The 26,383-nt window shown below is 47.9% G+C and overlaps 2 protein-coding genes and 2 pseudogenes across 4 annotated transcripts; 1 reads left to right on the top strand and 3 right to left on the bottom strand.

The window, feature by feature from the left end:
- Positions 1-1,894: 1,894 nt before the first annotated feature.
- Positions 1,895-7,216, bottom strand: LOC109739231 (uncharacterized). Of its 3 annotated transcripts, none has more exons than XM_020298319.4 (6): positions 6,813-7,216; positions 4,980-5,140; positions 4,307-4,628; positions 3,475-3,876; positions 2,616-2,963; positions 1,895-2,508 (listed from the first exon to the last, which is right to left on the bottom strand). In XM_020298319.4, exons 2-5 carry the CDS (start codon positions 5,087-5,089, stop codon positions 2,616-2,618), a joined length of 1,182 nt encoding a protein of 393 aa, XP_020153908.1. In that variant the 5' UTR covers positions 5,090-5,140; positions 6,813-7,216; the 3' UTR covers positions 1,895-2,508. The 3 variants fall into 3 exon arrangements, with proteins under 3 accessions (XP_020153908.1, XP_020153907.1, XP_045089854.1); XM_020298318.4 differs by having other exon boundaries at positions 4,307-4,637; positions 6,813-7,209; XM_045233919.2 differs by lacking the exon at positions 6,813-7,216 and adding an exon at positions 6,005-6,026 and having other exon boundaries at positions 4,307-4,637.
- A 2,902-nt stretch (positions 7,217-10,118) lies between these two features.
- LOC109739232 (epidermis-specific secreted glycoprotein EP1-like) lies at positions 10,119-11,752 on the bottom strand (annotated as a pseudogene).
- Positions 11,753-14,590: 2,838 nt separating this feature from the next.
- Positions 14,591-15,736, bottom strand: LOC109739228 (uncharacterized). Its single transcript, XM_020298317.3, has one exon. The coding sequence runs from the start codon at positions 15,734-15,736 to the stop codon at positions 14,591-14,593; it is 1,146 nt and encodes a 381-aa protein (XP_020153906.3).
- Positions 15,737-19,452: 3,716 nt separating this feature from the next.
- On the top strand, positions 19,453-20,832 carry LOC109739229 (amidase 1-like; annotated as a pseudogene).
- Positions 20,833-26,383: the final 5,551 nt, after the last annotated feature.

Raw genomic sequence — 26,383 nt, 5'->3', positions numbered from 1 at the left:
ATATTTTCTATACTATTTTATTTGAAGAAACTCATTTCACGCGCATGGATGCAGGTGTTGGCGACTGTGTACTGGTTGTCAGCCTCGGGGGCGTGGGCCGTCTTGATCTACGCGACCTTCCCTTGTGATGTGTCAACGAGTACGAATCTATCTATTGCAAGCTCGGGTTTTCATGTGGGCTAGCTTTGCCGATGGGTGCTCTCACTGTCGAGGACGCGCTGGTCCTTCTCTACGCCTCGCTAAGGCCCAAAGGGTACCCAATCCTTGAACTTATAGCTATAGCTAAGCAAATTCTCAAAAAAAAAAAAGGTATAGTTAAGTCAAGGGATTAGGGTCTTAATTCCCAAGCTCCTTAGACTACTACTTATTGCTAAGTAACATGAGTGTCATGTAATTTTTTTTTTTTGCGTGGAGTGTCATGTATGGTTAATTCCCTCTTTAGCGCGTTGATAGTTTCAACCATTGCTCTCTACTATTGGTACGTCTCATATGTATTCTCTGCACACAAAAAAAAGTATGTCTCATATGTATGCACAGTGGCATAGGCAGGATCAGGCCAGGCCCCAGACCGAACACACACTAGGGTCTCCTTGATTCGCAGGATTTTGAAAACGCAGGAATAGAAAAGGTATAGGATTGGAATCTCATGCCCACGTGAATCCTATAGGATTAGAAGGATTGTTTGATTTCACGGGAAAATCAAAAGAATTATAAAAAGAGGTTGGAATGGATGTTAGATTTCCTATGAAATGTAGTACAAAAGATTCCATTGGAAAAAATTCCTGTGAGATTCAGTCCTATGAATCAAAGGACAAATGTAGAAAAAATTACAAAGGATTTCGATCCTCCAAAAATCCTATAGAATTCCTTTGAATCAAAGGAGCCCTAAACAGCGCCAAACTTGGGCTTGGCTACACCGCTGTGTATGCAAATCTGCTGGAAGCTACACAGCACTATTATTAGTTTTTTTTTGCGGGATAGCACTATTATTAGTTGCCGAGCTTGGGTCCACATGTCATCACAATCACGACCAGGCTAAGGCCTTGACCTGAAATAATAATCCCAGTGGATCAGACCATGATGGCCTGCCAAAAAGTGAGAAGGGCAAACAGTAGTATAATACAGCAGGCCACCCTGGTATTGTACACTTTGGCCTTTTGACAGCTGCGTATCTGCAACTGCAAGGCCTCCCCACAAGCTCCCTTTTTGACCGTGAGGGCTGAGGGCACTTTTGGAAACATGAGACAACATTTGATCAACTGCATTTGGTGGCAGATGGGAGGCCATGGATGAGTTCCTGGGCATAAAGCAGGTGTTTTCCATGGCAAGTTATATTTTGACCTAACTAAAGTGTTTTCTTCAAGCAAGTATGGAGGCAATTAAAGTGTTTGCACGAATGCGATTAGGCCGGCGACAGTAGTACTCCGATACATGAGGCATAAAAGCTTCGGTGAACAAAGAAGCTTCAGCAACACACAAGCTTCAGACAGAGCCTTGCTTCGGACCAAAGCCTCTCTGCCTGTCCTCTGTTCTTTCAGCATGAAGAGCTCAATAATATCAGCCTGGGAGGTAAAGTTATTGCAGATTGAGTTCCCTGCTACTCCCTCTGTTCCTAAATATAAGCCTTTTTAGAGATTGCAATATGGACTACATAGGAAGCAAAATGAGTGAATCTACACTCTAAACTATGTCTATATATCCATATTGAAATCTCTAAAAAGACTTATATTTAGGAACATAGGGAGTACTAAAGAGCAAGTACTAGAGAGTAAAATCAGAAGACAAAAAAATGAGATGCAGGATTACTGCATCAACGGGCGGACCACCAATGCACCGAATTGCAGAACACCAATCGATGTCATTAGCATCACCATGGGAGATTGCCAACGGTGTGTGAGGTGAAGTGCATGAGCGGACCACCATCGCAGTGAATTGTGATTAAACTTAGGTAAGGGCAATGTTGGGTCTTTACTCTCTCCGTCCAGAAATACTTGTCGGTGAAATTGATGTATCCAGACGTGTTTTAGTTCTAGATACATCCATTTTTATTCATTTCTTCGACAAGTATCCTCGGATGAAGGGAGTAGTAGCAAGCAACTCTGGAACATGAAATTTACAGGACCAAGCTCTCTTGGCTATTTTGCTGATAGCAGTTGGCACAATTGGCTACTATGCTGATGGCAAACGCCACATGATGCACTGCAGGGGACACTGGCGACAGAGGTGGTCACACTGCTGCCTGCTGTAGCTTCTAGGCAGAAAAAGGAGATGGACCTGGTGGGGTTTCATCGGGAGAGACAGCCAACTCTTCTTGCAGGATATGTGGGATGCCCACCGGACAAAGCCGGCATAGCAGCTTGAATCCACTTGAGCAAATGCGGTCTGCCAAGTGGCGTTTATTTGGCTTGGTTTGCAGGGCAGGACATCGTCTTACGGGGCAGTCACAACCCCACTTGCACCCTTAGTGATTTAGCACATTAACATTGTCTCGGGAACTTTCAAGTCTATCTGAAATGAAGAGAAAATACCAATGCCATCATGGTGCGGCTCAATCAGAAGCAACTCAATTTTTATGAAGAGAAGAGTGCCACGAGAGGTAACTGCACCTCACTCACCTAGAACAGCTGATGATCAGAAACATCAGTATCTTCAGGGCTGTCTGTAGCATCTCCAGTTGCAACATCATTGGCATCAGATTCACTACTAGAATCATGTTCCTCATCAGACTCGGATGTATCCATGATGTCAACATCAGAGAAAGCTTGATCCTTTCCGTGCTTCATATCCTCTGTTTCCAGTGAAGAAGCTTGGATACCACCACCATGAGCCAGATCAGCATTCTGGGGTTGTGGTTTTCCATAGAGTGCAACATGCCGATAGTATAGTTCGAGCTCCTTTTCAGAGATTGCGATGAAACGCCGAACTGTCTCCAGCGATTGTTCATATTTTGATTTTTCAAGTGCCTGGAGATAAACAGAAGACATGTGTCAGTGGGAAAGATGTGCATGTATATACGGTCAGCCTGATGGCTAATGATCAGAACCAAATGCTGCCACTGAACTTAAGCTGTGTTTTTGGACATATGAACTAGCAACAAGCTGCTAGTATGATCCTGACATAAACTCTGAATGGATGTTACTGTCAAACCATGCTCAAGTTTACAGTTTACAATAATATTTGTGTTTTGTTGTGTATTAAATATAAATTGTAGCAGTTTGTTGATTATTCTTTTTTCTTACTATCTTTTTTTTTTGTTAAACATTAATCTTGAAAGCTACACTTCTACAGTATTATAAGCAAACTAGCAAAGCATTGCCATCCACAAAGAAAATAACAGAAAGTTCAAAAGAGTAGAAAAAGGGGAAATTCTCTGTAGTTCCTAATTGCTACTTACTACCAACCATTAGCAAGCATCAACTTGAGAGTTGAGACAATCTATGGAAATAGAATAAACCAACAACCTATCCTACCTACCTTTTTCTTTGACAGTGTATCAATTGGTGACATGACTTCTGGTTGAACATAGTCCTTTCCTCGGTAGAAGACTATGGTGTCATTTCCAATAACATTAATAGGGACACCACCACTAAGCCGAGCTATCTCATTTGCATACTCCTGGATTTGCCCTGGTTTGCAGGGCTTACAGATGACCTTGACAGTCTCATGTTTCTTCCAGTGCAAATGCATGTTCAGAATTACACCCCCAAATACTCCTCGCCTTCCAATCGGGACATAGTTTGACTTTTTCTGTGAAACTTTCTTCAAATAAAATCTTTCCTCACCATCAAGATCGTCTGGTTTGGCGACGGGGCCTTCAGCTTTCGCAACCTCATACCTCTTTAGCTTCTCAACCAACATAGCTTCTTTTAATTTGGACTGGAAAAGAAACAACACATATTAATAAATCCTCTTGTACGAATCAAAATGAGAAACTAAGCATCTTATCTTCAACCACTTAAGCATTTGCTTCGATGGTATTGAAAGTTTCCATCAAACAAGCTAATTATGATTTTAAACAGATAATCCTAAATGAGGGCCAATCCTGGTAGAGGACTATGTGGCATTTCCATTTTCCAACATTATTAAATGGCCAATCACAGGTTCAAAATGAACCAACCCTGTTATGGTTAGAATAGCTACTAATAGAGCAACATTAGGAAAGCAGAATGCTCATGGGATGGATTAAAGTGATTATTCAAATATTGTGTAGCAATTAGAAAGTCCTATTTATAATATAGAAAAAAGCAAGGAAGTAGCCAAGCAAACCAAATGGACAAAAAAGAAAATAAAGCTAACTTGTTGGTACCTTCTCGATCTTGTATTTGAGCCGAGCTTCAGGTGTAGGAAATTTCTGTTTTATTTTTTTCCCCTTGGGTCTGATACGGCGTGGATCGTTTTTATTGGCCTCCTTCCTCTTCCTCTTTTCCCGCTTCCTCTGAAGCTTCAAACGCCTCTTTGTTAAAAACCTCCCCTTCTTCGAAGGCTCCACCTCCTCAATCTCAAACTTGGGTTTCCCATCATCAGACAAAACCAGATTCACTGATTCATAGCTAGCCCATCTAACACCCCGTGAATACATAGACGGGTAAAAGGGGCTTAAGCATTTGCTAGGGGAAATAGCATCAGATCTGCAATGACTAGAAGGCAAAATATGAGGAAAACTAAATTCGACTTGTGGATAAAATATGATCAAAACGATAAGCTATGTCTTATGTACTTGCTAGACAAGAAATTGAGTGACGAAGTAGGCCACATTTGACAAATCATGTCTAGTGATACTACTATGCGAAAAATGCAACCACACTTCATACAGAACTATTATAGTTAAGCTACATTTTGGTTGCATGAATCAGCTGCAACTGATAAATTCTGACACTTCATGAACAAGCAAATGAGGTATAAATTTTGGCCATGTGGTATGCAGAAAACATAGAATTAAGGATTGAAAGAGATGAGAATCAACAAAACGGTTTCACTACCTGTGAGCAGGAGGGGGAGGTGAAAGCAGTATCTTCTGGGATGGATTAAGGAGTGTGAAGGAAGCAGCCAGCTTCCTCAGATTTTGACGCGACAGGAGACGGATCGCCATTAATTGTCCGTTACTCTATGACAATGCATCGTAAAAAAAATTAAGACTGGCCTGCAAGAACAATGAAGAACAATCTCTTACTATCTTCAATAACGTACTCAGAGAGTTGAAGTACAAAAAATGTAATGAATATATTTCCAGCCGTAAGAGTTGTGATAAAAAAATTGACAGCAAATAGACTTTATTCCTCAAATAATAGATAAGTCATTTACAATAAGATGAGAAATAAAGTCTGGAATAGAATTTTCCCAAAACTTCATTTGATTCATACGTCTGGAAATATATTCATTACATTTCTCAGAGTTTGATTCATGGAAGCAATGAACACAAGAAGATTTTGCAAACTCTGAACCCATTTGCTTGCACTCCATAATGATAGCCGCTTCAGGGCCATAGTAAGCTTCTTGTTGGTTAAAAGCCTCAGCTGCACTCATACTATCAGATTCGATTGCCAGCGAGTTGTACAATTCTTTGCGCAAGCCAAATACCGTTTCGGACCACGTGTATCTTCGCAGAATCAGCAGTGCAAACATGAGGCATGAACCATGTAGCCGCTACAATGAATTCACCTCTGTCGTCACGAGCAACAGCACCCGTAGCTCCCAACATGGTTTCAGCACAGAAAGATGCATCCACATTTACCTTGATACTACTTCTACCCGCTTTGTTCCACATGAGTTGTGATAAATATACTCAATGCAGATGCACAATTTCAAGAGGTCCAGAGTTAACATGTAACTTACTTAATATGCAGATGCATTTAACTCAAACATTCGGCTTACCAGATAGATCAAAACAGAGTGGTTTCATCACAAGCAATATTCGTTAGCTACTAACTAATGCATGATTAATGGCATCCAGAGAAAACTTTGATTTCTACCAAACTTTAATGGCATCCCACATCAGAATAGCCACCTCCATTGCTCCTACGAGCTGCTGCTGCCTTCTCCGAGCTGAAGTATCCTCCAAGCAGCTGCCTTCCCCCTCCTCTGCCTGCAACAGCACCTCTTCCCCCTCCTCCTCCTCCTCTTCCCCCTCCTCCTCCTCCTCCTCCTCCTCCTCCTCTTAACACCTGGGGCGACTTGGGGCGATTAATCACGACGAGTCGCAGACTAATCGCAGCGAGCCACTAGTCGGAGGCATGGCGACTCGACTTGGCTAGGCGACTCAAAAACCTTGCTCAGAAGTATCTATCTGATGTCCAGAAATTCTATTAGCAGAAACATGAACTGAATTTCTCACAAAAGCATGGAATCTCCAATGAAGGTAGGACAAGTGACAGCAAGCACAACCCGCAAGGATCTGCTTGTAACAAAATTTGTAACAACATGACAGAGTAACCAGCAACCACATTATAATCTCTAGTTCATATAAATGATGATCCCTGACTCGCCCAGCAAGCAGCAAATCAAAACTTTGTAACAACTCCCAAAGTAACCAGCAAGCAACTACAAATACAGTAGCAGCAGTTAGCAGTAGCAAGTGACAGCCACATAATTCAATCTCTCTAATTATTTATCAACAAATAGCAATCCAATCTCTCCAATTAACAATTACCAATTACCAATCCGAGCTCTCTAATCTCGTGAAGACAACAAAAGCAACACAAGTTCAGTAGTTCAGATTTTCAAGAAACCCCACAAGTTCACATATTGATGCTTCATGGTAGGATAAACGAATTGGGAGACAGACAAGAGAAGAGAGGGAGCAGATCAGATCGTACCAGCGTGGGACGCCCCGGCCGGCTGGTCCTCCTGGCTCCTGCTCGGCTGCTCCCGGTCTGAACTCTGAACTGGAGCGGAGGAGGCGACGGAGGGTGGTCGGAGTTGGACGTGGACCAGGCGGCGGCGGCCCCCCTCCCCAGCCGTCAGCAGAGGCGGCGCGGGACGGCGGTAGGCGGGAGTGGCGGCGCGGGGTGGTGCGGCCGCGCGGAGTGGCGAGGGTGGGGCGGGCCTGGCGCCTGGCGGCGAGGGGCGGCGTCGCCGCGCCGGGCAGGGGTGGCGGCGGAAGGGGTGGCGGCGGAAGGGGCGGCGGCGCCCGATACGGATGCTAGGTGGAAAAAAAATGAGGGAATGCTCCCAGTTCAGCCGAATCCAGGCTATTTTTTCATTTTTCCATTTGAGCCCCTGTTCGCACGTAAACGAGTCCATTTAGGGGCTTTTGTGGTAAAACGACATTAAACCGTTTGGTTTTATCTAAACCGCCCAGATCGACGTTTTTTACAAAAGCCGTCCGGTTTGGACGGTTTTTCTGTACGGTTGTTCGTACAGTCCGATAGGCTTAAATAACCACCAGGTCACTGGTTTGGTTTTTGCCGGTCCGACCAACGGTCCGGTCCGGTTTTTTAAACTATGATGGGACGTGATTTTGTCACTTTTGTGTGCTCCCATAAAAAGTATTTCGTCATGAAAATTCACAAGTACTCCCTTCCACCCCGAAAGTCCTATTCTCCCGAGCTCAAATGCATCCCGATAAACAGTAAAACTGAAAACATAGTTTAAAATAAAAAAAACTTCTGATTTTTTTGTGTTAAATTTTGAGAAATGTTTTGTATGCTTAACAAATTTCAGCACGAAAAGACATTCGCGGAGTCGTGGAAAAAAAACAACAGTCCAAAATGTTTTCAAAACTATCATTTTTTGGAATATTGATTTTTTTTTTGCCACAACTTTTACGGATGTAATTCTGTGCTGAATGTTCGCAAGCATACGAAACATTTGTCAAAGTTTACCACAAAAAACAGAATTTTTTGATATTTTTTATTTTTTATTTTATTGTTCATGAGGGAGCAGATACTTCACGTCCCCTCGATCCATGTTTTAGTGTTAGATACATCCATATCTAGACAAATGTAAGACAAGTAATATGAGTCGGAGGAAGTAGTATACGTACATATGTATATGTTTATTTTCTAAAAAATTATAAAACTTAATTTTGAATTTTAAGAAGCATGTAGAAAGTATGTCAAACAAATATTTGGGGTTCTACAAGCTCACATTGCCATTGTTGATGGCCTTGCAAGATTCTGACACCAAAACAGTTTAGTGGCACATCATGACCGCATGCGTGATCCTGCATTATATGATCATAGAGTAGGAGCGGGAACAACTGCCTGTGTTGTATCTACGTACAAGCTCACATCCATATCTACGTACGTACAAGCTCACATCCATATCTACGTACAAGCTCACTTCGTCGCCGTCCTCCCCCTTCGTCGGCGGGTTTGACGAGGGGGCGGTTGCGACTCTCTCCCTCTCTGGGGACGCGGAGCGGAGAGGGGAGGGGCGAGGTTTTCCAGGGTGACCCCAATGGTCGATGGGGCCACCTTTTGTGGGTGTGGGGGCTGCGCATGATTGCTCTTTTTTGCACATTGCCCCCCCCCCCCCCCCCGAAAAGGCTATCTACTCCTACTACTTCCATTCCTACGATTCAAAAAACGGAGCAATACGAAAAACACTATTCTCTCTGATCCATCTTAATTGTCATTGATCTAGTAGATGGAGTATTAATACTCTCTTCGTAAAGAAATACTCCCAGTGATTCCAGATGTACGCCCTCTAAACCGTGACGAAGGGAGTATAAGAGTGTTTAAATCACTACGATAATTTTTCTCTGATCCAATCGAGAAAATCAAAATCTTGTATGATTCAAATGAGCATGTCATTTCAATATAGTAGTCTCTATTGTCGTGCTTTTCGAACCCGGTGAGTCGACGAAGTCTTACCTATAAAATCAACACACATGCAAAATAGTGAATTGGGAAACCATAGTGATCATCTTGAAGAAAATTTCTAGAGCGGTTTGAGCCTGGAATCTTTTCTATGAAATCAAAACGGTTGATGTAGCAACGATTGAAAAACTCACGTGAGGGTGAAACTGTTCCTCTAGTTGGTGTTTGGAAAAATATGTTAAATATAAAATCATAAGGATTCTAATCTTGCGAATCTTTTCTTTTTTTGCTATGAGAATGAGGGGAACAAAATTTATATGCCACTTATTGAGCCATAGAGGGGTGAATGATGATTTGAGAAGTTTCTTGAAATGCAACGGTAAATTGAAAACCATGCAGGGCATGAACAATTTCGTGATGATCTTATTGAGCATTTGGTCACTTCTTAGTCAGTAAACTTATTCATGTTGTTTTTTAGTTCGAATGATTTAGACCATTTGTCATGTTTACTTTCGATATTTCTGACCATTTGTTATGTTTCAATTTGAACTTTGAACAAACTTCATAAACAGTGGTTTTGAAATGATGAATTGTGTGTGTCAAAAATAACATTATTTGAATTATTATGTTCATATAGAATAGACATGCATATGCCCTCGGCCTTGTGCTTGTCGGATTAAGTGGCGCGTTGTGCTAAGTGCTCGAATCGTTGGTTGATTTCAGTTGTATCGCCTCATACAAACGAGGTCAGTTTAGAGATAAATAAATAAAATTAGCTTTTAGAGAAAGATGTATCGGGGCTTGCTAAAGCACCACACCTGAGTGCTCCCCGATCAACTATAAATCAGTTAGAAAAGGACCTTGCCGAAAGCCTAAATCCTATAGTGGAGTAAATATTTTACACCACACCGAGCCGAACGCCTAAATTTACCTCTCTACTCGGACGCCGAGTAAAACACAACACACTCTCTCTGCCTCCTTTCCCATGTCACCGGCGACCCCCGAAGCGTTCCAGCACCCGCGCCGCCATGGCTGAATCCCATAGCCGCCGCTCCCCTCCACCCATCCGCAGCATGCATCCGCGCCGCCACGAGCGGAGCCCCGACCCATCTTCCTCCCGCTGTCGCCGCGACACTTCCTCGAGCGCCGCCCCATCTGCCTACCGTGGTCGGTTTGGATGTTTCTTTGAATCGGTGTCGAATTTTGGTTTGTATGTTTGTTTCAATCGAATTTGTGTTCATCATATCCAAATTTTACCCCGCTAAATTTACGAGATCGGCCAGAAACGGGCAAAATTAAGAGCAGTAAAATTACTCCACTAACGTCTACTCTGCGGTTTACTTCTCCATTTTTTAGGGATTGGCTAGAGATGCTCTTAATAATGTAAAAAGAATGGAGAAAATATTCATATCCCTCTGACGGCCAACATTAATTGGATTTTGTACACATGACCAAGAACTTTATTGGTAACAAACTTTTTCGTGAACCTTGCCGTGATGCATGTATGTGTAGTGCTGAGGAGAGCCATCATCAGATCCTGGCTGACTTGGGCTGCACCTTGATATGCATGGTGGAGTTGTAGTGCACCACCTCCGGCCGCACCGTCTGCATCGAGAACACCTCCGACTGCAGGTAGCAGAACCCATCGCCGGCGTCGGAGCCGTAGTAAAACTGCGCCGCCGCACAGGCGCAGTCATCCAGGCACGCCTTCTTGCACGCCTCCTCGCTCACCCTCTCCACGGCCCGCATGCTCGTGGCGTGGTCGTTGAAGTAGGACGTGCCCGGCACCGACACCAGCCGGTGCTGCGCCCGCCGCCCCGGCGACGAGGAGCCGCAGGACGTCGCCGGTGGATTCGTCGGGACGCAGCCGCGGTTGGGCCTCCGGAAGTCCACCGCCCGGAAGTTGGCCGCGTCGGGGCAGCTGCACTGCGTGTCGTCCGTGCACACGCCGTACGCGCCGCAGACGGTTGGGTACGCGCAGCCGCCGTCCGGGAAGAGGCGCAGCACGTCGAACACCGGTGCCCAGCCGGGGCCGGAGTGCCACTCGTAGAGCCGGAGGTGGCCGTCGTGCTCCAGCCGCATGTACTGCACCGTGCCGGCCCCGACGGTGGGCAGCTGGATGGTGGCCAGCGACGGCGCTCCGGGGAGGGCGGACACCGTGAGGCTGCCGTTGGTGTATGTCGCGTAGGCGCCGGCCGCGGTCTCGCCGAAGCCGAGGTGGTATAGTAGCGCTGCGGCGGCGTGGCGTTGACGTAGGCGCTCAGGGCGTCGTCCTCGACGGCGAGGTAGAGCCTGCCGTCCCGCCAGTCCGCGGTCGACGCATTGGCAATGAGCCGCGCGCCGTGCCTGAGCGACTGCCCGACGAGGAGCGCGTCCGTGGGGTGGTCGAACGACTGCCACACGGTGGCGTTGCGCCCGTCGAGCAGCACGAGGTTGCCGTCGCTGCCGATGGTCACCCCGGCGACGGACCGGCCCTTGGTGCCGGCGGACCACACCACAGAGCCGTTGGCGGACCTGAGCACCAGGTCGCCCTCAGCCGTGAGCTCCGCAGCGGCGCCATCGCCCACGGGGCTGCCGCGGTTAGCCGACCAGACGACCTGCGGGACGCCGGTCGTGGTGGACGTGATGAGCGCGCCGCTGTTGCAGTACACGACGGCGACGCCGAGGAGGAAGTCGGCGCACGGGGCCGCGCCGGGGCTGGTGCAGAAGAAGCCGAAGGCGTAGGATGGGCCGAAGCCGGCCGGGTTGAGCCGCAGCAGGGCCACGCGCGCCACGGAGCCGTCGGTGTAGACGACGTGGTGCGGCAGGCCGGCGTCAGTGTTGGCCCAGGTCGCGGGCGCTCTCGCCGCCGGGTAGTCGAACCGCTGCTGCTGCGCTCGAGCCCCGCCGCCGGCGAGAAGGCAGGCGATCAGCGCGACGACGCCGACGATCGTAGCACGGTGCATCATCATCATGGGCTGTGAGTCCGTGACCTTGATCGTGATGTGATGAGATAGTGGATCGAGCACTGTGGTGCAAGAACGATCGATGGAGCTTGCATTTTATATAAACGATCGGTGGATCGCGGCGACCGGGAGTGGCACATGGACATGGGACGCGCGGATCAGTGTGGAAACGAAGCACGTGGAATTCCGGCCGGCGTGGAAGTCGTCGACGCGTGCCGTTGGTTCGCGACTTGTCAACGTGGCGGCGCCGACGAGGTGTGCCGGTGGGCAGCTCATTGCCCGCGGTGTGTATGCGCATGTGCATATGCAAGCTAAGCTAGGTAGCTCACTGGATGCACTCGTGGTGGTTTCCGCGGCTTTCTGCTACTGTTCTTCGCTAAGCACGGTGAACGCGCCTGTGTCCGTATCAGCGAGCGGTGGGAATGGATCCGGTGCATCCACAGTTGTGGTGTTACCGGTGGACCAGATGCCGTAGAGCATTTCAAACAATCTGAGAAAATCTGGCACATTGACACAGCATTAATATATGTTGTCACAAAATTTCATATCGAAATTTGTAACATTTTTTGAGATACAAAAGTGATAAATTTGACACCAATGTGATAATAGGCCCGATCTAAAGCCTAACTTATGATATGCACTATGTACGTTAATGTTGTGTGGAAGAGCTAATTTCTTTAAGAATTGTTTAAACATTTAAAATGTGCAACATGAGGGTGCACCGGTAGCACCACAAGCACCGGTGCACCAAATATTCTCCCGGGAGCGGTCGCTGAGTGCAGCTAATTCATTTTAAACTACCAAAACATCGTATATTTAGGAAGGGATGAAGTAAGTAGCTGCGGCCCATGTAATTTCTTGTTTCTACCGGTGGTAAGATTCCTTTCAATTTTTTGGGCTGCGTTTACTCTGGTTTTTGTTTGTTTTTATTGGTTTTCGTCTTCTTTCCATTTTTCGTTTTTCTTTTGGTTTCCACTTTTATTCTTTTAGTTTTTTCATTTTTTAAAATTCTTAAAAAAATATCAGCTTCATGATCTTTTCAAAATCGTGGACTTTTTTCTTCAAATTTACAACATTTTAAAAATTCAGTAGTTTTTAAATCCATGACCTTTTTAAAAAATTATGTCCTTTTAAAATTCAAAAACTTTGTAAAATCTATAAAGTTTTCAAAATTCATAAATTTTAAATTCCTTATTTTTTTCATAAAATCAAAAGTGTTTTTTTTCTCTTCAAAACCACTAGCTTGCGAGCGGGCGAGCGACTCGGGCACCCGAGTGACAAGCTTAATGGGCAGGCCCAAGTGCAGCGCGGTGTCAGTTCAACATGGCAATGAGTACCCGCAACCCGCGAACCCGACGGGTAAAAACCCTATTAGGGTAAGGGTTTGGGAAAAAATAAATACCCATGAGTTTATAAATGGGAAAAAATTATACCCATCGGGTAAGACGGGTATGGGAAGGCAATACCCATACCCACGTACCCGCATACCCGCGTACGAAAATGCAACCGCTAATCTCAACCCAAAATCCCATCCCTTACCATGTGCATGATCTTATTAAAACGCGCTGATCTTATTTTGTGAACTTATGATTTTGTCTCTCATTTTGTTGATCTTATTATAGTCTCCTTCATTTGATCATTTTAAAGTAGGGGCTGCACATGTAACTTCAATAAAAGAAAATTATAGAAAATTGTGTCCCTCTTGTTTGTCTTGTAATTGGAAAAAATAAGAAAAAACATATGTGAATATTTCTCTAAGTTCACTTACATAAGTGATTGTTTGGTGCCATCTAGTTCATGCTAATTGCTACCCATTTTTGTAAATTAATACCATTTTTATTCCATCGCACAACAAATCGTGATATGCATGTGCTGAAATGCTAAAATGTGGTATATATTTGTTGAAATTTTGAAGTATACATGCTAAAATTTTGTGTATATATGCGAAAATGCTAAACAATACATGGTAAAGGGTGAATTGGGTAAGGTGGCAGAGATGGGCATTTTTACCCGCGGGTATTACCCGCACCAGGCCGGGTACGGGTATGGGAACAATCTGAAACCCGAGGCGCGGGTACAGGTACGGGTTTGGGCGAAAAATATTGATACGGATGCGTGTTTGCGCGACCATTACCCGCACCCGAACCCGGCACTAACATTGTCAGTGCCGGTTTGCTTCTAAGTTTAATGGGCAGGAAAGTAGACTTCTAAGTTTGACCTCGCTGTCCTTGTGGCCTTCGAGCTGGAGTTCGCAGAGCGGGCTCGTGCATTAGCACAGTAAACCACGTCATTTTGGTAAACACCTCGATAGTAAAAAATATCGGGCTAGAGCAGCAACCAGCATCGGGCTAGAGCTAGATCCTGCCACGATAGTAAAAAATACAATTTGCACAGCTTAACTGATCATAAAAAATAATTTTTTGTATATTTTGAAAGTAATGATGAATGAGTAACAAATATAAATAAAAAACCAAACATACCTAAGACAAAACAATGTTTGTAGAAATCTTATATGTTGAAAAGTCATCACATCTGTAATCATTTTTTCCTTAGATCAATCAAATAGTATGTTCACATCATTATAGACACTTTCACGCACATCATCAAAAATTACATCATGATTAAAGAAACCAATTTAACATTTACCTTTCCATTCACGTGCTTCACTCTCATATATGGTCCAAGCAGCAACACTCTCACACAAAGACTGGAGCAAAACAGCAAGGCATATCGAAAACAACATCTAATATCATACTAGGAAATAGATTCATGCAAACAGTCCATAGTTTAAGATCAATTCATACAATACTTCAACGACAAGCATCACTCATCTCAACTGAACCTTAAAAGAATGAAGCTTAAGTGGGGCATGCAACTGAACGTGTCTTACCAACGTTTCAGATCTGCAATTTGAGCACATATGTTAGGAACGGCACCACAGTAATCAAGGAGCGTCTGAACAATGCTGAAAGGACGGATCGGGCTTGATCTGACTGAATGATCTTCATACTCGAATGGGAACCTCTCTAGCTTTCTGGTGCCAAGATCATACATGTTGATGTTGGCACGTACTTCTGATAATTGAGGATCAAGGTAGTATATGCAGTTTCCGAACACGGATGGCAGCTTATCGGCATCGACTGAAAGGCACCTAGCACCGAGGAAGAGCGCCCGGCTGCCAATGTTGCTCACAGGTTTTAGCAGTTTCCGCTCAATGTCGACCCTGAAAACTTGCACCCTTTTGTGTCGGCGACTTACAACTAGCAGTTCTCCTGCAGACTCGACCAGGAAGTAGTCACCGGCGTAGTTGTCAGATGACTGGGCAATCAGCTCAGCGTGATAGTGCGGCGGCGTGCCCACAACCTTGTATACACCTCCCTCGTATTCGACCGTGTATAAGTGACCGGCATAGGAAAGTACGCTTACATGGAAGCCTTCTAACTGCACCTGGCAGAGAGGGCTGGTGGCATCAGCACAGTAAACCACTTCTCTCCTCTCGCAGTGGCACTCATCTCGAAACGAGAAGAGAAGCATGGGGCTAGAGCTAGAGCCGGCCACAGCAGTGAGCACCATGCTTTCCTGAGGAATCGGCGCAGCGAAAGGGAGCATGTCGCCGGTGAAGGGGTTGAGGAGACGAGCAGGGTGCAGGCCCATGCTTCCGCCTAGGACGAGGAGACCGTCGGAGGTACCGACCAGGATGTTTTTGTCGTACTCGAGCTGCGGAACACGGAGGCGGAGGAAGCGCCCCGTGGAGAGCTGGAGGAAGAGACGGCCCGCGTCGTGGTCGTGAGACCAAGGCCAGGGCTCCACGTCGTCCACGCGATCCGCTGGCTTCTCCTGGTCGAGCATCACCCAGTCGCGCGGGCGAAAACGGTCGACCACCCCGGACAGTGGAGGCGGCTTTGGGATGGCAACTCGCCAGTTGTGGCAGACGGTCCTCATGTCCAGGTAGGAGACGACGTCGCTGGTGGCCAACAACGAGTCGCCGACCTTGCGGACGAGATCCATGCGAAGAGACGACCACACTACCATGCTTCGCTTCGACCTACTACTCTCTGCCATGGTGTTCGCTCGCACTCGCACCAAGTGGAGATGGAGAGCCCGTTCGTAGCTTCGTGCATATATATAGGAGAGTGGCTGGTCGGAGGAATGCGTGTGGTCGCCGGCGGGACGCTTCGTTTCACCTCGTGGCTGGCCAAAGGAATACGCGTGCGGTCCTTCGCTATTCCCAGAAGCTAGTGCAGTCACGACGCGCCATGATAAATGTGACCGGTTCGCGAAGCGGCGCACGCGAATGCATCCCGTCACAAGGTCGCATGCAATTCCTTCCGCCTTCCCAAGCTAGGCCGCGTTCATACGACAAACCAGTAGTATCATGGTAGAACACACATCTTGATATACACTACGGCCGGCCGAATATCAGAAGCTGATCTTTCTTTAGCGAAATCTCTACTTCTAATGAAGCGGTTGGTAGGTCCCACCTATCATGGTTTTTTTTCGTAGATTTTTTTCGTCCCCTCCATCCACTTCATCGGTTTATATCTCTACTCCTAATGGACGAGTTGGTTGAATAGTCCCACCACTTTTGTCTGGTTTTTTTTCGTCTGGTTTATTTTTGTCTCACATCCCATCAGCATGTCTCCCCACGTTGGTTTTTTTACCCTCACAATAAATTTTTTCCTAACCTTTCCAAATTTTCCTAAGTAGACACGTTACAAATGGGCAGGAGCCAATAGCACATTACCAATCAATAATATTCATTTTATGGCAATCAATTTAAAATCCTAACTTTCCTAATGCATGGATCTTCGCCTTTTGCCTTTTCTAAGAACCAATCTCTACTCACCTTTTTCCCTAAAAAAAACCAATCTCTACTCTGCGATGGGAGTAAATTGCACGAAACCACCACTTTGAAGGCTTGGTTTGCAGAAAACACTATGCTACATTTCTTCTGCAGAAAACACCATGTCTTGGGTAATCGTTTTGCAAAAACCACTGATCGGCGGATTTGGCCCTGTTGATTGCGTTTATGACAGATGGGGCCCGCTAGTCAGGCTGACGTGACACCAATTTCTCACACCGTTACGTTGACTTGTTTTGCTGGATGTGGGGCCGCTTGTCAGTGTAATTCTACCTTTCTTTTTCTCTGGTTCTCTTTTTCTCTCCAATTTCTCTTCTCTCTCCCGTCAGACCTGCGCCATGGAGCTCCATGGAGGAGTGCCGCCGCCGCCCAACCTCATAGCAACGGAACTCCGCGACCATCGCCGCCGTTAGCCCGCCCTTGCCTAGATCCGGCAAGAACAGAGCCACCGCTACCTTCCGCTTGTGCACTTCAGATCCGCGCGGCAACGACGGCGACGACCTCTGCCTCGGCCGGGGGCAGGACGAGCTCCGCGCGGCAACGGCTATGGCGGCCTCTGCCTCGGCCGGAGGCGGGACGGGAGGCGAGCCTCGTGCGCAACATCATGTGGGCACGGCCGGCATCCACTGGTGGCCCTCGTGGTCTCGTCCGATCCATCGAGTCCAGCAGCATGAGGACGGCGACGGCCGCGTGGGGATCGGCCTCAGCAAGGCCTTGCCTGAGGCCGCTTTTCGGGCCCTCGACGCAGCAACGGCGGTTGCGGCCTCTGCCTCAGGCAGCGGCAGGACGGGCCTGTGCGGCGGCGGGACAGGCTTGTGCGTTGACTTGGTTGCTGTAGATAAGACGAACCAGATTTGTTTTATTTTTTCTTTCAATGACAGGTGGACCCCACGGGACCCACATGATGATAACATTACCAAACGTCGCCGTTACATATGAGACGTTAAGTGGTGCCACATCGGCCTGACTAGTGGACCATATTTGTGATAAACGCGATCAACAGAGCGAAAATTATCGATCAGTGTTTTTTGCAAAAAGATTACACGAGACGTGGTGTTTTTTATCGAAAAAATGTAAGGAAACGTTTAAAGCCGGCAGACCGGCCGAAACTTCTGCCGGCCGCGTCGTGGTCGTGGGATCAATTTTAACCAACTGACCACGAGGCATCTCGCGCAGGTCCACATGCCTTTCATTCCTTCCTTATCTCTTCCCTATGACCCCAGCCACTCATTTTTTTCCTCATCCTCTTTTGTTTCTCCCTCTCGTACTCATCTTTCATCTCCATGGCACACGCAAGCTTCTCGGCGGCTGCCATGGCCGCTACCTCCGGCGACAGACCATGGCTCGCGCCCACCCAGCCATGCCGTTTCTCGCATGCGCACGCACCCCGTGCCTAATGCAGCAAGACAGCGTGTTGCATCCTCGACTTCTCGCTAGTCACCGGCGATGGTGAACTACGGCATCGGCAACAGAACATGTTGCAACCGGCGGCGACGGGAGTTGGGACCTGGATGGAGGGAGCTGCAACCGGTGCCCAGGAGAGCTGCAATCATGTACGGCGAGCGCGGTGACCACGGGCTGTGAGGACGGCGGCGCTGCTCCGAGCAACTCACGTCATCGCGATATTTTGCTACATGCTACAACCGACATCATGAATTGCTACAACCGGTGTCCCATCCAGCTGCAACCAGTGTCCCATCCAGCTGCAACCGGCATCTTATTTTGCTACATCGCATAGGGGCATCCTATTTTTTGCTACAACCAGCATCGCCAAATGCTACAACCGGCATCATGGCAAGCTGCAACCGGCAATGCAGTGAACTGTTATGGCCAAGCGGCGAGACCCTTTTTTGCTGGAACCGATGCTTGAATTTGCTGGAACCGGGCGAGTGAGATGTTGCAACCGTGAGGTGCACCCGACGAGCTACGACATCGGGCGTGGACGGCGACGAGCACGCCGGCGAGCTACGGCCGTCGCCATCGGAGCTGCAACCGCAGGCCGCAGCTATTGCATGCATGGAGTCAGCGACAAATGCTGGCGGCGACCGGCGATGAGTGCGGCAACCGGCGACGAGTGCAGCGACCGGCGACGAGAACGGCTAGCGAGGGTGATAACCGGCGACGAGGACGACCGGCGACCATGGCGACCAGCAAGCGCGTGCGGCCGGCGAGATGCGGAATCGAGCGACTAGATGCTGAATCCGTCGTAAGGGCGTGCGTTGACGAAACAGCAGCTGCATCAAACGGTTATACATGCACTAATCGTATGGCTGCGGGCGGACCGGCCCAAATTTCAGCCGGTCCGCCGGCGCCTATCGCCCGTAAAAAATGTAACGTAGTGTATTTTGCAAACTTAGCCTTTAAAAGGGTGGTTTTGTGTAATTTACTCCTGCGATGGTGACGGTACGTCGATACGTCCTTTGTTTGGTTTCATTTCGTTCGTTTTGTTCCACCGAATGATGGATCGATCTCAATGGATAGTTTCCAAAGATAGCCTACCTTGATCCTCCCTACGATTTTCTACCGAAACAAGCTCCCAAAAAATCAGCCCACCCCACCCGTTCCTCACGTGATTGATTCCGCCGCTTCCCCAGTCCTACTCTACCTCCCCCTCTTCCAGATAGCAGCAGCAGCGGGGGAGAGCCACGCGAAGAAGCAATGGGACGACAACGGCGGCAAGCAGCAGGAGGCCGGATGACCGGGGGCAAAACTGATGGGGCGACGGATGTGTGTGTCGGCATGGTTGGAGCGTGACTGCGTGAGATGGGCGCCGGCATAGTGATGCTGGAGGCTGACCGCGTCGTGAGTCGTGACCAAGAGCTGGGGACGCTGCTGGTGTCGTTGGGAACGCGGTCGTCTCTAGCAGAGTCAGGTGGCGGATTGGGTCATGGCTAGCGCCTCCTTCCTCTGCCTCTTACCTACTTCACTGTCTGTCATCATCATCTTGCACGGCCTCACCTTCGCCATCAAGGAGATGTATTGCGACCCCGCTCGCTCCCTCCCTCCCTCGATCACATCGATATTCAGCAATCTCACTAACTGACTCACTGGTCGATTGCAGCTTCGACATCGCCGGCCGCGTCACTGGGTTCGGGACCCCGGACTGGGCCCAGATGTACGCGCCGGCGGGCGCGTGCTGGCTGCGCTCGTCGCCGGCGCCACGGGCGTGGGCAAGACCGTGATGGACGAGATGGCGTACAACATCAACGGCGAGAGCGCGCACTACGGCACTCTCTCCAACCCCTACGCTCCCGGCCGCGTCCCTGACGGCTCGGCTTGGCCGCCGCCGTCACCGCCGGCCTCGCCGACTTCGCCCTCGGCACCGACAGCGGTGGCAGCGTCAGGGTGCCCGCCGCCTAGTGCACCATCTTCGGCCTCCGCCCTTCACATGGACTGGTCTGCACCGGGAGCGTTGTCCCCATGGAGCAGATGTTCGACACCATCGGTAATTGCAGTCTAGCCATGTAGTGCTACTGTCAGTGTTTAGCAGACAAAATGATTCATTTGTTCAAGTGTTCATTCAGTTGTATTTGAGTATCTGATTGTGTTTTTGCTTACAGGGTGGTTTGGCAGAGATCTGGCTACATTGTCCCGTGTCACTGATGTGCTGCTGCCACCTGTACCTGCCGACGTCTTCGATTCCGAGCTGCGACGACCAGTTCGTGTCATCATTCCCGCAGACTGTTTCAGGACTCCGTGGAGGACCGCGCCTACGAAATCCTCAACGCTTCAGTTGCCAAGGTATTTGGAAGTAAGTATCTACCATGAACTCGAACTCATCCATCCTTGGTATACCTTGATGCAGAGAAGAGCAGAGCAGGGCTGGGCTGGGCAGCTTACATATACGAGTCTCTGAACCTTGTGAGGTATGTTTGCTGAATGACTGGCAGATGATGCAGTGGTGAACAATGGCAACATTGGTGATTTCGTCTCCATCAACGTTCCGAGCATCGGCAACTTCATGACCGACTTGTCTATGGTCGAAGCATCATCATCTTGTGTGCCCTCTCTGTCTGTCATCTCATGTGACTTGTGTGTCCTTCAAAGGTATGCTGCTTCATGGTCAGTTGTTTACATACCTACTTACTCACACTAAGCACAACCGCATATATCATAAATTTGTGTGCCCCTTAATTGAACCCATGTCGGCTTCATAATTCCAGTAAGATGAACTCGATCATCTCTGTAATGGAAATGCCAGCAGTTTGCTCCAAATTGTATGGAGTGCTGCTACAGGGACGACGTTGTCCAGCCGATTCTTGCATGAGGCATGGATCCAACCATGCATGGACATGCACAAGTGTAGCACACCCGTTGGATTAAGCGTCGTCTAAAAATCATGCATTAAGCGTCGTCATAGTAGTTCCGAATTGTATGTATGCACATGGACGAGATTAAATTTGTGAAGATGTACCACATGTTTTTCAGGCCTGAATAAAAAGCAAACCACACGGAGTGGGTGAACATGGTGAAGCCCAACCTCGGGCCTGGCATCCGAGAGCGAGTCCAGGAGGCCATTGCGTCGAAGGATGAATCTGCCATGGATGATCTTCACGCCATCAAGACCGAATTCAAGTCTGCACTTGCCACTCTCCTCAATGTAAATTCAACAATCAACAGTTCAGAAAATCTTAGTCCCATTGCAGCATGCATTTTCTGAACCTGTAGGCAACAGGTAGGAATTGATCATTGCTAATTTCTGCTAAATGAATCTGTGTCTATAGGAGTATGGTATCCTGGCGATCCCTACGGTCCCTGGTGCGCCACCGAAGCTGGGCATGGATGCGGCACTGCTGGAGGACTTCCGGGCGAGGGCGTTCTCCTTGCTGTCAATCGCCGGCATGTCGGGGTTCTGCCAGGCCAGCATCCCGCTGTGCACCCGTTGCGGTGTCCCGGTGTCAGTGTCGCTACTCGCCCGGCACGGTGCCGACCGTTCCTCGCTGTCGTTGCCCAGGAGCTCCAGGAGGCGCTCAAAGATGAGGCCGCCGCAGCCCGTGGCTCGTCAGGTTAGCCTAATTTGGTCATATATTGTTGAATGGTCCACTAGAGGAGGTTGTATGATTTTATCTGAACATATGCAATATATACCGTGAAGAGCAGAGCTGATGGAGTGTGTAGTAAGTAGATTTTGACCATTATGCAAACAAATTAAGACCGTTGATTAATACTCCCTCCATCCCATAATGTAAGACCTTTTTGCAAGCTAACAGACGGAGGCAGTACAAACCGAAATACTTCACACAACACAAGAACGCATACTATGCACATACATGCTCGAGTGTGATTTCCTAATTAGAACAATTTTCACATGTATGAATATTTTTTTGTTATTCCATGGCAAAACATGGGCATATTTGTCGCCATATTATATATTTCCCTTCGTAACAAGTTCTTACATGTTTCTCTTTGATAAAGTTCGATAGCAAGCAAGCATCTATAGACTTGATGAAGATCATTGACATTTTGTCACATTGCTTAGAAGAATGATCTTGGCCAATTCGGCCGATTTGGAGGCGGGCGGCGGTAGAGCAGCGGCGGAACCGGTGGTGGGGGTGGTGGAGCGACCGGATTTAGCAGTGGGGCGGTGGCGTGGTGCGGTGGGCGAGTGTCGTGGCGGCGGAAGTGCGGAGGGACGAACTCAAATCAACGGCTCTTCGGCGGCGCGGCAGGGTGGGACGGACGAGTGGTAGCTGCGGTGGAGGAGGCGGCGGGGTCGTTGGAGTCGGCCATGGGCCATGCGGTGGTTGATGGGCGGGCGGAAGGAAACTGAAAGCGGTTGGGCATTTGGTGCATGGCCGCCGGTTTTACATCTCCTATAGGGAGAGATGTATATTTATATCGTGAGGTGTTGTATTTTACATCTCCGCCAATTTTTTTCATATACATCTTTGTTGGAAAAGAGTTTAGGGCTTCGAAGATGCAAAATTTAGTTATTTTTGCATCTACATCATCTATTGGAGGTGCTCTGATGTGGGTTTTTATGTTGGGACCACATGATTAAGATAACATGACGGATAGTTCGAACAATCACATTCCGTCCCAAGCTGTCGGGTGCATATGCGTTGGCATCGCTTGTGCCGCAGATCAGGCAGTGGTGAGAGAAGCCTAAGGTAGCAGTTGTAAATTGTAATACACCACAGTAAATACTAAGGTTATGGCAATTTAGAAGCGGCAATTGTGTCAAGTATATCCAGTTTTTTTTTCCAATCGAGGGCATCCGACTTGTGCATTGGGTTGCAATTTTTTCCTAGCCAGGATTCATAGTTTTGGGGATACCAAGGAAGGTTCCCATTGTTAGGTGTGGAATTACAACCTTCATAGTGGGAGACGACGCCCACGGAGCGGCTGCTGGACCCTGCCGAGCTGGAGCGGCTGCAGCGCGCGGCGTGCGGGATGGGGATGGGTGGGTGCGGGCCCAAAAGTCTGGGGTGACGAACGTGCGGAGGGTGTGGGCCGGCGGCCAGGATCGGGCCGGCTGGGCTGTCGAGCCGTTCCGGCGGTGCATGAATGATACGTCTTCAACGTATCTATAATTTTTGATTGCTCCATGCTATTATATTATCTATTTTGGATGTCAATGGAGCCTTTTCCGGAGCTCCACCGGAGGGGGCATTGATCACGGAGGTCATCTACATCAACTCCATGGCCTCTCTGGTGATGTGTGAGTAGTTTACTTCAGACCTACAGGTCCATAGTTATTAGCTAGATGACTTCTTATCTCTCTTTGGATCTCAATACAAAGTTCTCCTCGATCTTCTTGGAGATCTATTCGATGTAATCTTCCTTTGCGGTGTGTTTGCCGAGATCCGATGAATTGTGGGTTTATGATCCAGTTTATCTATGAACAATATTTGATTCTCCTCTGAATTCTTTTATGTATGATTGGTTTATCTTTGCAAGTCTCTTCGAATTATCAGTTTGGCTTGACCTACTAGATTGATCTTTCTTGCAATGGGAGATGTGCTTAGCTTTGGGTTCAATATTGCGGTGTTCGATCCCAGTGACAGAAAGGGAACCGACACGTATTGTATTGTTGCCATCGAGGATAAAAAGATGGGGTTTATATCATATTGCATGAGTTTATCCCTCTACATCATGTCATCTTACTTAAAGCATTACTCTGTTCTCTTGAAGTTAATACTCTAGATGCATGCTGGATAGCGGTCGATGTGTGGAGTAATAGTAATAGATGCAGAATCGTTTCGGTCTACTTGTCTCGGACGTGATGCCTATATACATGATCATACCTAGATATTCTCATAACTATGCTCAATTATATCAATTGCTCGACAGTAATTCGTTTACCCACCGTAATACTTATGCTCTTGAGAGAAGCCACTAGTGAAACCTATGGCCCCCGGGTCTATCTTCCATCATATTAATCTTCCAACACTTAGTTATTTCTATTGCCATTTATTTTACTTTGCATCTTTATTTCTTTTTATCATAAAAATACCAAAAATATTATCTTATCATATCTATCAGATCTCACTGTCGTAAGTGACCATGAAGGGATTGACAACCCCTTTATCGCGTTGGTTGCGAGGTTCTTATTTGTTTGTGTAGGTGCGTGAGACTTGAGCGTGATCTCCTACTGGATTGATACCTTGGTTCTCAAAAACTGAGGGAAATACTTACGCTACTTTGCTGCATCACCCTTTCCTCTTCAAGGAAAATCCAATGCAGTGCTCAAGAGGAAGCAAGAAGGATTTCTGGCGCCGTTGCCGGGGAGATTCGCGCCAAGTCAAGTCAAGGACAAGTCAAGACATACCAAGTACCCATCACAAACTCTTATCCCTCGCATTACATTATTTGCCATTTTCCTCTCTTTTTCCTCCCCCCACTTCACCCTTGCCGTTTTATTCGCCCTCTTTTCCTCTCTCCCTCTCTTTCCGTTCCCCTTCTCTTTTTCTATTTGCCTTTTTGCCCGTTTCTTGTTTGCTTGTGTGTTGGAGTGCTTGCTTGTCACGATGACTCTACCTAGATTTGGTGATCTTCACCTTAAAAGGTTAGAATAGATCGAAAGCAACGTCAGGAGTTTTATGACTTTACAATTTGAGCATAATAATTTCTTTAGGAACGAGCTTAAGGAACAAAAAAGCTTTATGGGTTATATGAATAAAGAGCTCGATGATATGTCTAAAGAATCTTATGGTTTGAAATCTCAGATTGCTTATCTCGAAAAATTAATTGCTGAAGTCTTGGATAAGCAGGCCACCTTAGTTAATAAGATGGCCGCTAAACCGGAAAATTTTCATGAAAATAAGGATGAAGATCTAAAAGTTATTGATGTGCCTCCTATTAAATCTTTGTTTTGCAATATGAATCTTGATAATGATGGGACTGAAGATGAGCAGGCCACCTTAGTTAATAAGATGGCCTCTAAGCCGGAAAATTTTCATGAAAATAAGGATGAAGATCTAAAAGTTATTGATGTTGGAGAACGTAGCAGAAATTCAAAATTTTCTACGCATCACCAAGATCAATCTATGGAGTAATCTAGCAACGAGGGGAAGGGGAGTGCATCTACATACCCTTGTAGATCGCGATGCGGAAGCGTTGCAAGAACGCGGATGAGGGAGTCGTACTCGTAGCGATTCAGATCGCGGTTGATTCCGATCTAAGCACCGAAGAACGGTGCCTCCGCGTTCAACACACGTGCAGCCCGGTGACGTCTCCCATGCCTTGATCCAGCAAGGAGAGAGGGAGAGGTTGGGGAAGACTCCATCCAGCAGCAGCACGACGGCGTGGTGGTGGTGGAGGAGCGTGGCAATCCCGCAGGGCTTCGCCAAGCACCGCGGGAGAGGAGGAGGGAGAGGGGTAGGGCTGCACCGAAAGAGAGACGTTCTCGTGTGTCTTGGGCAGCCCAAACCTCAACTATATATAGGGGGGGAGGGGGCTGCGCCCCCCTTAGGGTTTCCACCCCCAAGAGGAGGCGGCCAGCCCTAGATCCCATCAAGGGGGGGCGGCCAAGGGGAGGAGAGGGGGGGCGCCCCACTAGATGGGCCCTAAGGCCCATCTGGACCTAGGGTTTGCCCCTCCCACTCTCCCATGCGCCTTGGGCCTTGGTGGGGGGGGGGGGGCGCACCAGCCCACCTGGAGCTGGTCCCTCCCACACTTGGCCCACGCAGCCTTCTGGGGCTGGTGGCCCCACTTGGTGGACCCCCGGGACCCTCCCGGTGGTCCCGGTACATTACCGATTTCACCCGAAACTTTTCCGGTGACCAAAACAGGACTTCCCATATATAAATCTTTACCTCCGGACCATTCCGGAACTCCTCGTGACGTCCGGGATCTCATCCGGGACTCCGAACAACATTCGGTAACCACGTACATACTTTCCCTATAACCCTAGCGTCATCGAACCTTAAGCGTGTAGACCCTACGGGTTCGGGAACCATGCAGACATGACCGAGACGTTCTCCGGTCAATAACCAACAGCGGGATCTGGATACCCATGTTGGCTCCCACATGTTCCACGATGATCTCATCGGATGAACCACGATGTCGGGGATTCAATCAATCCTGTATACAATTCCCTTTGTCCATCGGTATGTTACTTGCCCGAGATTCGATCGTCGGTATCCCTATACCTTGTTCAATCTCGTTACCGGCAAGTCTCTTTACTCGTTCCGTAACTCACATCATCCCGTGATCAACTCCTTGGTCACACTGTGCACATTATGATGATGTCCTACCGAGTGGGCCCAGAGATACCTCTCCGTTTATACGGAGTGACAAATCCCAGTCTCGATTCGTGCCAACCCAACAGACACTTTCGGAGATACCTGTAGTGCACCTTTATAGCCACCCAGTTA

Source organism: Aegilops tauschii, chromosome 3 (assembly GCF_002575655.3).
Source record: "Aegilops tauschii subsp. strangulata cultivar AL8/78 chromosome 3, Aet v6.0, whole genome shotgun sequence".
NCBI classification, from domain to species: Eukaryota; Viridiplantae; Streptophyta; class Magnoliopsida; order Poales; family Poaceae; genus Aegilops; species Aegilops tauschii.
Note: the sequence above shows the minus strand (reverse complement) of the source record. Positions and strands in the feature narration are given on the sequence as shown.

Excerpts from the sequence above, each read along its gene's own strand:
- LOC109739231 (XM_020298318.4), bottom strand. The coding sequence starts at position 5,089 with ATGGCGATCCGTCTCCTGTCGCGTCAAAATCTGAGGAAGCTGGCTGCT. Across the intron at positions 4,638-4,979 it reads CCTCCCCCTCCTGCTCACAG|TCATTGCAGATCTGATGCTA; the intron begins GTAGTGAAACCG and ends TTTGCCTTCTAG. Across the intron at positions 3,877-4,306 it reads TCAAATACAAGATCGAGAAG|TCCAAATTAAAAGAAGCTAT; the intron begins GTACCAACAAGT and ends TTTCTTTTCCAG.
- LOC109739228 (XM_020298317.3), bottom strand. The coding sequence starts at position 15,736 with ATGGTAGTGTGGTCGTCTCTTCGCATGGATCTCGTCCGCAAGGTCGGC.